Below are 12,692 nucleotides of genomic sequence, written 5' to 3' on the forward strand. Positions count from 1 at the left end.
GCAGATACACTGCGAACCATGCATAGCTTGCAGTGGGTGTCTCTCGTCAATGAAAACTTGCGTCCTGTTAGCAGTGCATTAATACTAAAGAGCCAGTGATACTTCCCATGATATGGAGTTTGTCCTACAGCCAGTGCCAGCCTGAGCCATTCACGTGCCCCGGGGCCCGGGAGTGCAGAGCCGCCCCTGGGAGTGCGATGCATGCGTGGCCCCACCCCCGGGCGCCCAGCACGTGTGTGGCGCCGCCCTGGGCGCACGAGCATGCGCAATGCTGTCCCACCCGGCCCAGCAGCCCTGCGCGGCGCCCCCTACAATGGGGCACCCCGGTCGGTAGCCCGGTTGGCCCGTACCTTGGGCCAGCTCTGCCTACAGCGCGTGGCCAAGGTTTGTCCCCTCCCCTCCATCCCCCTGGTATTGGTGTGTTACTTCTTACTCTGGCTGTTTGCTTTCCTTCCCAGAAGTAGCTAGCTTAGGTTCAGTGGTTCTGAGATCGATATTCCACCTAAGTGATGTGGGGTTAAAAGGAGCTACTTCACCTCGTACACATGCACTTTTGGGAGCCCAAGTCCCAAGTGTCTACCGTGTTGCCAAGCCAGATAACCAACTGAAGATACAAACTGTGCTTCTGTATTTGAAAGATGTGCTGTAATTTGATGTAAAATATCATTATAATGTATGTCTCTTTTATGAGTCCGTGCTGTCGTACTGCTATTAAATGAATACATCCGAAAGGAAAAAGGAGTAACTACTACGCCTCTTAATCTCTTGGTGTAGTTTCACAACATGGACATATGCATTGCACCAGCATTTGGGGTTGGGTTCTTTGAATCAGGGATGGGGAGATCACTCTGTCACGGAAGCGGAAGCAGAAGAGAGGGAAGAGCCATGCAGTGTGGACCAGCAGTGATTTTTCTTTTAAACAGGCTGTATGACAAATTTGAGTTGCTAAGAGCTTCAGTCATCCTTGTTATGGGCAGCACTGTAGAGTGCTGAAAAGTAATTGTGACACTGAAATAAATGCAGCTAGCTTCTTTATTGACTGCAGAGGACTGTAGGAAAATTGGAATTCTTATTTATTGTATCGGGGGTAGCTCTTCCTTTCATTTAGATATTGCGGAAGATGACTGCTTACACTATTGATTGCTGAGCCATTATTTTTATGCAGAGCAGATGTAGTGAAGGCCTCTATGATCTGCTCATTTATTGTGTATCCTGCTTGATCAGCAGACAGTCTTTCTTACTATGAAAGACAAATGCCAATAGCAGGCTTCCTTCTATGGAAAAACTAATGTGCAGCTAGAGCAGGCAGGGGAAGGAAGAGGTTTGCCATAGACTGTGAAATGAGATCGCAAATGAATTGCACCTGTTGATTCTCCTCACAGGAGTTAAGTTTAACTCCAAATTAGTAAATTATGCTTTGTTTTAATGTGATCCTCTTTTTTATTTTCCCGTTTTCAGGTTTCCTTGGTTCTGTCTGCCCTTCAAGCAGGAAACAAAGGTACTCAGGCTTGTATCACTGCAGCTAGTGCTGTGTCGGGGATAATTGCAGATCTGGACACAACTATCATGTTTGCTACAGCTGGAACCCTTAATGCTGAGAACAATGAATCATTTGCGGATCACAGGTCAGTGATACTATAAAAGCTGATGGAGGGGGCTGACTACAATAAGTCATAAATAAATGTCCTGCTAATGGCAAATGACAGAGAGTGGAGATGCAGTTTTCTTGCTGTTTCAAACCCACTGATAATGAAGCCAGATGAGCAGTGGAGTGAGAGAGAAATAGGAAAGGGTTGGGGTCAGCACTTCAAAAGCTAGGCAGAGTAGCCTGCATAGTAAAAGCAAATTTCATTTTGCCCATTTATATGGGAGAGGAAATTTTAAGTACTGTAAAAACTGAATCATTTGCTAACTGTTTCAAAAGAAACCCTTAGAGATCACTTTTATCCAAATTTTGTAATTAAATCCATGAATATATTTCATTCTTACTGATTACATTACAGTGTGATCTAAACATGAAAAATTAACTGTCCATGAATTCAAAGAGATATTTCTCTTTGTTTTTTGCAAGTCTTACTTTTTTATTTTATGGCTTTTTGTTTCTGGATTACTGAAGGCTCTTGCCTACTCCTGATGTTGGACATTATCAATGGGTGAGATGCTGGAGTCTCAGTCATGCTGTCATTTGGTGAGATGACAACACAGGTTTCCTTCTGAGAGCGTCTGAAATAGAATGAGAGATTTGCAGCATCTGGGTCCTTATTCACCTCATATTAAAAACCTGATTCAAACTGTCAAGACTGTGAGCTATTGCTTAAGAGCTCAATTGGCCTACACCACCAGCTTTCAACTCAGTACAGTGCCAGCGGTTTTGGGAGCATAAAAAGCACAATACAGCCAAAATTATTGCAACTCTAAACAGTAAGGCTGTGTCTACACTGGACCCCTTTTCCAGAAAAGGGATGCAGATGAGACAAGTCGGAATTGCAAATGAAGCGGGGATTTAAATATCCCCCACTTCATTTGCATAAACATGGCTGCCGCTTTTTTCCGGTTCGGGGCTTTGCCAGAGAAAAGCGCCAGTCTAGACGGGGATCTTTCGGAAAATAAAGCCTTTTCCGAAAGGTCCCTTATTCCTGATTTTAAGAGGAATAAGGGACCTTTCGGAAAAGGCTTTATTTTCCGAAAGATCCCCGTCTAGAATGGCCCTTTTTTCCGGCAAAGCCCCGAGCTGGAAAAAAGCGGCAGCCATGTTTATACAAATGAAGCGGGAGAAATTTAAATCCCCCACTTCATTTGCAATTCCGACTTGTCTCATCTGCATCCCTTTTCTGGAAAAGAGGTGCAATGTAGACACAGCCTAAGAGTTAATGTGCATTTGTATCCTCAAATAACAAGTTTGTGAAGTAAAAAGACAAACAGGCTGAGCGGTGATCATTAGCAGTACATTCTTTCCTTGTTTGTTATTTTGTTACAAAGCTATCATTTCAAGGGGGCTCTATCTAGAGGCTCTAGATCTCCTCTAAGACCATTTGCTAAGGAAAGGAAAAGCCTTTATGCAGGAGCTTAAATGGAATATGCAAAGCTTCCGTGTATAATTGGGTGAGGGGAACACAGCAAAGGTGTGATGTCTTGTACCGTTTTTTCCTCCATACAGTACATCTTAATATTGTACCTCAAATCCAGGAAAGAGACAATTACGCAAAGAGCTTACACAGGGTCCAAGAAGCTAAAAACTCGATATTTTGTATATTGCTTTGTAAAACATAATTCAATTCTACTTAAAACTTTCTTTAAAAAAGTACTGCTCTCTGCTGTCTCTTTGAACATAAAAGGAATTTACCTGGTTTTTTTTTTTTGCATTGTGTCTGTTTTATAATCTCAATTACTGTGGGAAGTGCAGCAATTCATCTTTTTTCAGTAAAGCTAGATAATCATTTTGATTTCCTTTTACCTAAATAAGTAATTGGTGTAAGAGAGCATGGATGAAACAGCATGTATATGCATGTATAAGAGCAGGTTTTTCCAAATTCTGAATATATGGATTTAATACTGTGAACTTCCAGCATAATGGAAGATTACCCCATTTCTATAAAAAGAAACATACTTTCCCACTAGCATGCTCTCATGCCTTACTTGAGGCCTAGTTTAAACTAGAGTTTAAAGGTGTGATGTTAGCATGTGTTTGCATTGACTGTATGTTAAACTGGTCAAGTGAAATCCTAGAAGAGAGCCTTTATTTTAATTCAATCGCATTGTGGAGTGCCTTGTCTAGACCATATTTTTAATATGGGTTATCATGCACTGGCTAATGTTCGAACATCAAACTTTTAAATCCTAGTTTAAATATGTTTCAAGTTTTTCCCTCCATTATATCTAGCAGTCCTGAGAATTTCAGTTGCTGGGTTTTGTGCAGATTTTGTTAATTTGTAGGCTTGCTCTTTTTAATGTGCAGAAAAGTATAAGGGCCATGAATCTAGCAGCTCTTAACCCCTTATTTTTGTTTTTGAGCCTGTTTTTCTGAAGTTCAGTACTCAGAATAGGAGACTGGGTGATTCTTTCCCCAGGATTTTGGAGGGTCCAGGTTGGTGTTTTGAATTGTTTTAGATTTGTCTGCCTGAAGACTTTCTATATGAAGAAGGAAGAAAATGCAATTAGTCATGCTTGCTGCAGCTCCTCCCATTTCCCGTCCTCCACAAATCATTATTGTATTTTCCATAGACATAGAACATGCTGGTAAAGGTGAAGATTTGACAGAAGGTAGTTTCCTCACAGCATGGCTTGGCTTAATCTCCCCACATGAGGACCCTGTCTCCCTCTCGCTCCCTATTCCCATATCTCATTTCCTTTCAAGAGGAAGTCATTTCATTGAGTCATCCTGAGTCTGGTGTGTTGACAACCTGAAACATAATGCATCTGTTCTAAGTGGGAATTGCAACCTGACTTTGGCGTTGTAGCTAGGATTATCACTAGTAGACACTGGTATGCTGACCTACATAGAGCCTTTTGTCTACGTAGCACTTTCTCTGTTAGTCAGGACAATATTGAATAGCTGGTTGGTTTTTGTTTTTTTCCCTCCTTCTCTCTCTTTCCCTTCTGCTGCTTCCCTTTTTCCCCAGGGAAAATATCCTGAAAACAGCAAAAGCTTTAGTTGAAGATACAAAATTGCTCGTGTCTGGAGCTGCCTCAAGTCCGGATAAACTAGCCCAAGCGGCTCAGTCATCAGCTACCACCATTACACAACTTGCAGAGGTGGTTAAACTGGGAGCAGCCAGCTTGGGATCAGATGACCCTGAAACACAGGTATGAGGGGCTGTGATAGTAGATCAATGTTTGTAATCTTAAAAGACATGGCGAATATCAAAGAAAGGAGAATTCTGGAGGTACAGTGTAAATATATTTTAGTTTTTCAGTGGAACTTAGGCATTTATGTTACCCATAAATAGCACAAACCTTGTGCTGCGTCTTTAAAATGATACACGGTTGAATCAGGCACTTCCCCTCATAGAAAAATAATTGTGCAAAAATGAACAAAACATGGTATGTGGCATCTAGTTCCTTCCCCACCAGTGCAGGAATGCTTTTTGCAAAAATATTCCCCAATGACTTGTTTTTAATACATTTCTAGAAAGTTTTCATTGAGTTTAAGACCAAGCTAAACTACTATTATTGTTTCAATGGTATGAGCAGTGTCCTAGAACTTCACAGAAGTGTCTGAATTATTTTACTTTCTTTTAAACCATTTAATTCTTCAAAGTAGATTCAGTTAAACATTTAATTGGTGTTAGAATCCTGAAATGTAGGCTTGTTTATGCATGGTAGGTGTGTCTGTGTTAGTAAGTTAATTTGAAAATGTCCGGTGGTTTGTATAAGGCACTGGAAAAAACGTGCAGCTCTCTATCCTGTTGAACCTCACGTATGATCTTTGTTCCAGAGTCAACTTCTAGAGCATTTCTCTGGAAGGGGAATATTTCTAAAACTGAAAATATTTGCTTCAGGAGCAATTTTTTGATACCTTAATATTTCAAACTAGCAACACTGGGGGATTTTAAGTATTTGTAATACTTTTGGGCTTTGTCTTCAAATAAAGTAATTGCTAGGGCTGATTGGTTTTTATTTATTTGTGCTACTTGTATATGTGATATGATAATCGGGGGCGGGGGGTCAAATTACAAGTATAGCGTATGTTCTATGTACAGACATTTTCAAAAGCTTCAGCATAAGGCCCCAAGATACAAAATGTGACTTTTCCATGTAAATTAGAAGCTCATTTTACTCTGGCTGCTGAAGCCAGGGGAGGAAGAGGTAGGAGTGTGTGTGCGTGTGCATCGTCTCCATTGTTGTGTAACATAGACAGATAGAGAAGTGAGAGCTGCACCAATCTACAGTCGTCCTTAGGGTCTTGTCTTTTTTTCGTTGTTCATCAAAGAGTTCCTAAATAACCCAAGATTGAGTTAGCTTTCCCAAGAGAGCAGATATTGTAACTTAGCCTTAGTTGATTGTGATAAAACTGCAAACAAGGCTGAATCGAGGCAGCACAAAACATTTGATTTCCTATCATAGAATCTTAGGGTTGGAGGAGAGCTCAGGAGGCCATTGAATCCAACCCTTTCTCAAAACAGGATCAACCCCACTAAATCATCCCAGCCAGGGCTTTGTCAAGGTGGGACTTAGAATCTCCAACCCTAGAGATTTTTACCGTCTCCCTAAGTAACCCTATTCCAGTGCTTCACCACCCTCCTAGTGAAATAGTTTTTTCCTAATATCCAATCTAGACCTCCCCCACTGCAACTTGAGACCTTTGCTCCTCATTCTATCATCTGTCACTACTGAGAACAACCACTCTCCATTATTGAGAAGTAATAGATTCATGTATCTTTTTTTTCCTCATCTATTTTCCATGCATATTATCACTTTGAAACAGGGCACAATTGTGCTGATATCAATAAAGCAAAGTAAAAGGTTGAAGCAGATGACAATAGAGTATGGAAAGGGATTTTGGGAGAGTTATTTTGGTGTTACTTGGAAATAATTAATGTGATTATGTGCAAGGGCATAATATACTCTTTTCCCCCGTACTTGGTTTGAAAGGCATTTGTCTGTTGCCAACTCTCACCTCGGGCAAGGCGTTCATCATTTAGTTCCTTGGGGATTCTTAGGAGCTAGGCTATATGAAACTTGCTTTCCCCTGAAGTGGAGCATCTCCCTTATGTCCAGGGCATACCGAGTATGTTTGATCTGATTACGTCTGTCAGAATAATAGCTGACATCACAGTAAATGGGGCCTTTCTCCAAGGCAGGATCAAGCTGTAAGATTGTACCAATTTAACTGTTCCCATTCTACTTCCATGCTGAACAGAACACTGAGGTGAATAACCCTTCGTTGGGACACTGAGTAGGGGAGAAGTCCTGCTCGAGAGAACCATTTAATTACAGGAGACGGTAGCAGAATCGGGTTCTGAACATTATATAAAATACCCATTAACACAGTTGCTTATTTGAGTGCTTGCTCATGTCCATTCCACATTAGGTGTGGGTGTTTGCTGTGATGGTTTAGTCACAGAGATCCCCTTGAGACCGTCGCCTGATGGGCTGATCATACCACTGAGCTTGCCTGAGTGCCCGACCGCCCTGTCCTGCTGAAACAGAGGTTCTGGTCTCCCCCAGAAAAGGCACAGAGTTGAGGTTACAGAACAGCACAGACACTGAGAGCAGCTCAGCTCTGAGAATGCTGAGTCATACGGACTTGACACAGCATCCTGGTGTGCAGCTTTGATGGAATCAAAACCCCAAATAAATCCTTCTCGCTGTGTATAATGGGAGCTACTGTTGTCAGTGAAAGAGAGAGATGCACAGCTGTTGTCCCACCAGGTAATGGTGTAACAATAAGCAAAAGTGGTTTTCTTAAGTATAAAACATTGTATTTAAGTGGTTGCAAGTGACCTAGACAGATTAGAGGATTGGGCCAAAAGAAATCTGATGAGGTTCACCAAGGACAAGTGTAGAGTCCTGCACTTGGGACAGAAGAATCCCAAGTATTGTTACAGGCTGGGGACCCAGTGGCTAAGTAGTAGTTCTGCAGAAAAGGACCTGGGGATTCCAGCAGATGAGAAGCTGGAGATGAGTCAGCAGTGTGCCCTTGTAGCCAAGAAGGTTAATGGCATATTAGGTTGTATTAGGAGGAGCATTTCCAGCAGATCCAGAGAAGTGATTATTCTCCTTTATTTGACTCTGGTGAGGGCACATCTGGAGTATTCTGTCCAGTTCTGGGCCCCCCACTATCAAAAGGATGTGGACACATTGGAGAGGGTCCAGGGAAGGACAACCAAAATGATTAGGGGGCTGGAGCACATGACCTGTAAGGAGAGACTGAGGGATTTGGGTTTGTTTAGTCTGCAGAACAGAAGAGTGAGGGGGGATTTGATAGCAGCCTTCAGCATCCTGAAAGGAGGTTCCAAAGAGGACAGAGAAAGGCTGTACAGAGTAGTGACGGATGGCAGAACAAGGAGAAATGGTCTCAAGTTACAGTGGGGGAGGTCTAGGTTGAAAACTAGGAAAAACTATTTCACTAGGAGTGTGGTGAAGCACTGGAGTGGGTTCCCTAGGGAGGTGGTGGAATCTCCTTCCCTAGACGTTTTAAGTCTCGACTTGACAAAGCCCTTGCTGGGTTGATTTAGTTGGGATTGGTTCTGCCTTGGGCAGAAGTCTGCACTCGATGACCTCCTGAGGTCTCTTCCAGCTCTATGATTCTATGGTTACAGACGGATCACAGTAAGTTACTACAGTAAAATATAACAAAACACACCAAAGTAACAGACAGGTAGCCATGTTAGTCTGAACTTGGTAAAACAAAAAAAAGCAATCATGTAGCACTTTAAAGACTAACAAGATGGTTTATTAGGTGATGAGCTTTCATTCCAGCACTACGCGGCATGGTCACTTGTCTTTGTAGGACCAACTACAATCCAGATTTACAGGAAAAACAAAACATCACTGATCATTGCCTTGCGCATCAGGCCATTAATTTTCTTGAATGCTGCTATTGGCCTTCCCTAGCACATCTGCATACATCAATGGGCATATACTTGCTAATTTTAACTTCATATACATGCACACAAATAGAATATGCACATTCAGGGGATTACAAGCTCTTGAATGAAAGGTTACAAGACACAGTTTGCATGAAACATATTTGAGTTATGCAGATTGAGTAGAGCATAGGGGTGTTCAGTGTCCTTCCTGGGGCACATACCAGTCCTGGACCTCTTAGACTCTTGTCATAGTCCTCTGTCCATGCGTTCATGTTTTATTACTCCATGACTCAGATGGCCAGAGATGACACTGGGTTCAGCAGAGCTGTGCTACAATCTTCATAAACTCCTCCCACCTCCGAGGGTGGAGTCATCTACTGTGGAATGGACATATGCGAGTACTCAAATAAAAAGAGACTGTTTCCTGTGTCCGTAACAGGTGTTCTTTGAGATGTGTTGCTCATGTCCATGCCGTGACCTACCCTCCTTCCCCACTGTCGGAGTTTCTGACAAGAAGGAACTGAAGGCTGGGCAGAGCTGGGAGTTCCCCTTATTCCGCACATTGAGGGTGCTACGCAGAGGTCACCAGAGTCACTCCCCTACGGGTACTGCTAAGGGGAAAACTGGCACTGGTGCACATGGCAAGCACATGCACCTAACTTGGAATGGACATTAGTAATAAATCTTGAAGTTATGGAAATAGGTAACTCTCTTTTTCTCTCTTTCAGGAAACTACATGTCATTTTTTAGCATTTCTGCATACAGTGGCTTTCTCTCTCCTAACACTGCATACCAACATTTGCCCTGTGCTTAGCAAACTCTTTTATGTGCAGCCTGCCAAATCTTTCCTCTGTGGGCTGAGGTGAGATGTGGTTCTATTAACCTCGCATCCAAATTTCTCATCCTTGTAGGTTGTACTGATCAATGCTATCAAGGATGTTGCTAAAGCCCTTTCTGATCTCATTGGTGCTACAAAAGGAGCTGCCAGCAAACCAGCAGATGATCCATCCATGTACCAGCTCAAAGGTGCAGCCAAGGTGGGTAGTTGTGACATTTCTCCTTTTAAGAGAAGTCTTAGAGAGGTTATCTCAGCTTCTGTTACAGAAGTTGAAAATGTTCCCTTGCTTATTCCTTGCTGTTTGCTTTGATGTTCATTTAAAGAAATAGCTGTCATCTGCTAGAATCCTAAAGACGGATGACTGTGAATTCTCATTCACTTTAGTCTAATTATTTTCCTCCTCTCCTCCCCCCCATCCTCCATTCCACCAACTTAAGCTGGGTGGATTGTGGCTGGTAGAAAGCTGGATAGTATCATTCATGTCAATAACCATAAACATAACATCAGTTTTCTCAGTCCATCGTCCCACAACGAGTTAAAAACTCACTCCTCTGGACGGACATCTTTTTCCCTCTGTAAACATGTACATCTGGAGGGAGAATGGAGTTCCTTAGTATATTCAAGATACGAGACTAAAAGTTTACTCTATAAAAATGTACTTGAACCCTATAGCAAGGGTAATGAACAAGTAACAAGTAGTCACATTATAAGTATCCTGGTGTTGTGATGCTGACTTGATCCTTTCTGCTTTTAGAAACTGGTCTGGAGATTTCATACAAGTTTTCTATAAGATGTAGTGTGCTTTCTGATCACGTCTGTCACAGGCAGGCATTTCTCACTTCTAACAGAAGTGTCTATTGGTCAGTGCACAGGATTTGAATTTCCTCCTCATTCTCCATCCAAAGACCTGAGATGAGCTTAAGTGCTGTCATGAGAGCATTTGTTGGTGGGACAATGTAGGTATGTCTAAACTACATGGCTCTGTCGACGGAGCCATGTAGATTTGTTGTTTTGGCAAAGGCAAATGAAGCCGCGATTTAAATGATCGCAGCTTCATTTACATTTACATGGCTGCCGCGCTGAGCCGACAAACAGCTGATCAGCTGTTTGTCCGCTCAGCGCGCTAGTCTGGACGCTCCGCTGCCGACATCAAAGCCCTTTGTCGGCAGCCCCGTTATTCCTCAGACTAGCGCGCTGAGCGGACAAACAGCTGATCAGCTGTTTGTCGGCTCAGCGCGGCAGCCATGTAAATGTAAATTAAGCCGCGATCATTTAAATCGCGGCTTCATTTGCCTTTGCCTATGTGTCTAATCTACATGCCTCTGACGACAGAGGCATGTAGTCTAGACACAGCCTGTGTCTTAACTTTGGAACTTAGTTACTTTGTGTGTTGGAACCAACGTTTGACCATCATGGCATAAGGCAAGACTAGCTGAAGTATTGATTCAGCCTTTTGCAGGAAGAAGTAGTCATTAAAACAAGATTTGGGTTGATTTCCTGGAAGTTGGCTGACTTCTTTTCAGTTGATGGCAGTTGTGTGTTTAATTGTGGTTTTACAAACTGTTCCAAGAGAACATAATAGTGGTATTTCACAAATTAGTAAATGTGCCTGATCTCTGAAAACTTTGAGGTTTATAGTTGTGGGGGTGGTCAGTAATGGAGGCAAAGGAGCTGGCACTAATTTCTATAACTTAGAAGCTTGGTGACCTTTCATCTTTCTGTAGACGATTCATATCTGATGTGGAGAAGGGGTTCTGTCAACTTGAAACTGTATGATTGGTGACGTTATAGCGTAAGTTCTGTTGAGCAAATTTGCATGATGAGGTATGACAGGTCACCGGTGTGCCCAGAGACACAAATGTTGGGACTCCTGGAGAGGTGTTCCAGATTACCCATTCGGAACTGTGAGGAGGCTGAATCTGATGGGTGACTGCTTGGTCCCTGAGGAGAGCGAGAGAAGAGGATCCAAGGAAGGGTTGGGAGCTAGAAGGGGGAGGGACGCACAGGCAGGCCCTTGTAAGATCACACTTTCCCTATCGGAGTACAAAGTAGATATGCAGTGAATGCTGTTGTGATGCTTGTTTTGTTAACTTGGGTTAAGTGAAGCGTAGTGGTCTTACAAACCCAGAAACCAGAGGCATAGTCAATTGATTGGTTTTGAAGAGATCTACGGAACCCTCAAAATAGTTGGGCCAAACAGCCAGGTTTACTCAGAGGTAAGTGTTCTGCGAAGAAGCTTAGAGGGGTAAAAAAAGCAACCCAGAGATACTAGTGTTGAAAAAGGTATGTACCCAGGCATGGGTGAGTTTAGGAAAACACAGCTATTCTTGTATCTGGCTGTATAAATCTAACTTCAGTAAAGATGATTCAGAAATAAAAGCCCGTCTATAAAGTTCACTCTCAGCTGTCTAACCCCTACTGTATATAAAGCTGTTGCTTTCTAGGGGAATTAGTAATGGCTTCATAGCTTGATGTTCCTTGAATCATCTGGCAGGGTGGCCTCTCACAGGTGGGAGAAGGGAATGATGTATTTTCTTCTCTCCCTCCCTCTGTTTCAGGTGATGGTAACCAATGTCACGTCGCTTCTGAAGACTGTTAAAGCAGTAGAAGATGAAGCTACTCGAGGCACAAGAGCACTCGAGGCCACAATTGAGTGTATCAAACAGGAACTCACGGTAAAGAACGGAATAATTGCACATGGCAGCTTTCTAAAGTACACTCTTAAAACCAAATCAAGCCTCCGTGGAGGTGCCTCCACCAATGTTTTGGCTGCTCTGCTGTGACGTAGAGGCAGTGTGGGCCTTCCCCAGTGATTGCCTGTCACTTCCGCATGTCGCCGATCTCCCGTTAGGCTGTATTTCTCAGGTGTGAGGTGCTACTGTCATGAAATACGCTTGGAGCAACTGGTTTTTCATTCCTCCAGCCATGAAGCTTTCACTGTAAAAGTTATTTTCTGAGTCAACTGTTCCCCTTTCATTGAGCTTGGTTTGTAAACGTTTCTCCAGTGCCAACGGGCAGCTCTGTCGGCACTTGAAGTTTGAAACTCGCCTCCATTTTTTTTTTCTCTTTGGCATGAAGTCACGTGACCAGGATAAATAACCTGATAACTGCGATTTCATCCAAGCAGAAATTACATGCAGTACCAACTTAGATCTTAAACCAAAAGGCTTATTTCCTTCCCCCTTTCCAATACAGTTTTTTGATCCCCCAGCTGCTGCTTTCACATGCTGCTTTTATAAACCACTGGTCAGTGATGTAAATTAATACCTTGGTATGTTTGGGGAGGGTAAAATATCCTCCCTTATTTACACAGGTGACACATG

At 42.7% G+C, this 12,692-nt stretch overlaps 1 protein-coding gene across 7 annotated transcripts in view; it reads left to right on the top strand.

Moving 5' to 3' along the window:
- TLN2 (talin 2) overlaps positions 1-12,692 on the top strand; it is a 372,445-nt gene that overhangs the window by 316,386 nt on the left and 43,367 nt on the right. For all 7 annotated transcript variants that reach the window (XM_006127334.5, XM_075897670.2, XM_025186799.3 and 4 more), the window contains 4 exons: positions 1,459-1,625; positions 4,620-4,803; positions 9,443-9,568; positions 11,928-12,044. In XM_006127334.5, the coding sequence (XP_006127396.3) occupies positions 1,459-1,625; positions 4,620-4,803; positions 9,443-9,568; positions 11,928-12,044 (594 nt within the window). The remainder of the gene's footprint in view (positions 1-1,458; positions 1,626-4,619; positions 4,804-9,442; positions 9,569-11,927; positions 12,045-12,692) is intronic.

The sequence above is a fragment of the Pelodiscus sinensis genome, chromosome 14, assembly GCF_052426305.1.
Source record: "Pelodiscus sinensis isolate ZL-2025 chromosome 14, ASM5242630v1, whole genome shotgun sequence".
NCBI lineage: Eukaryota > Metazoa > Chordata > Testudines > Trionychidae > Pelodiscus > Pelodiscus sinensis.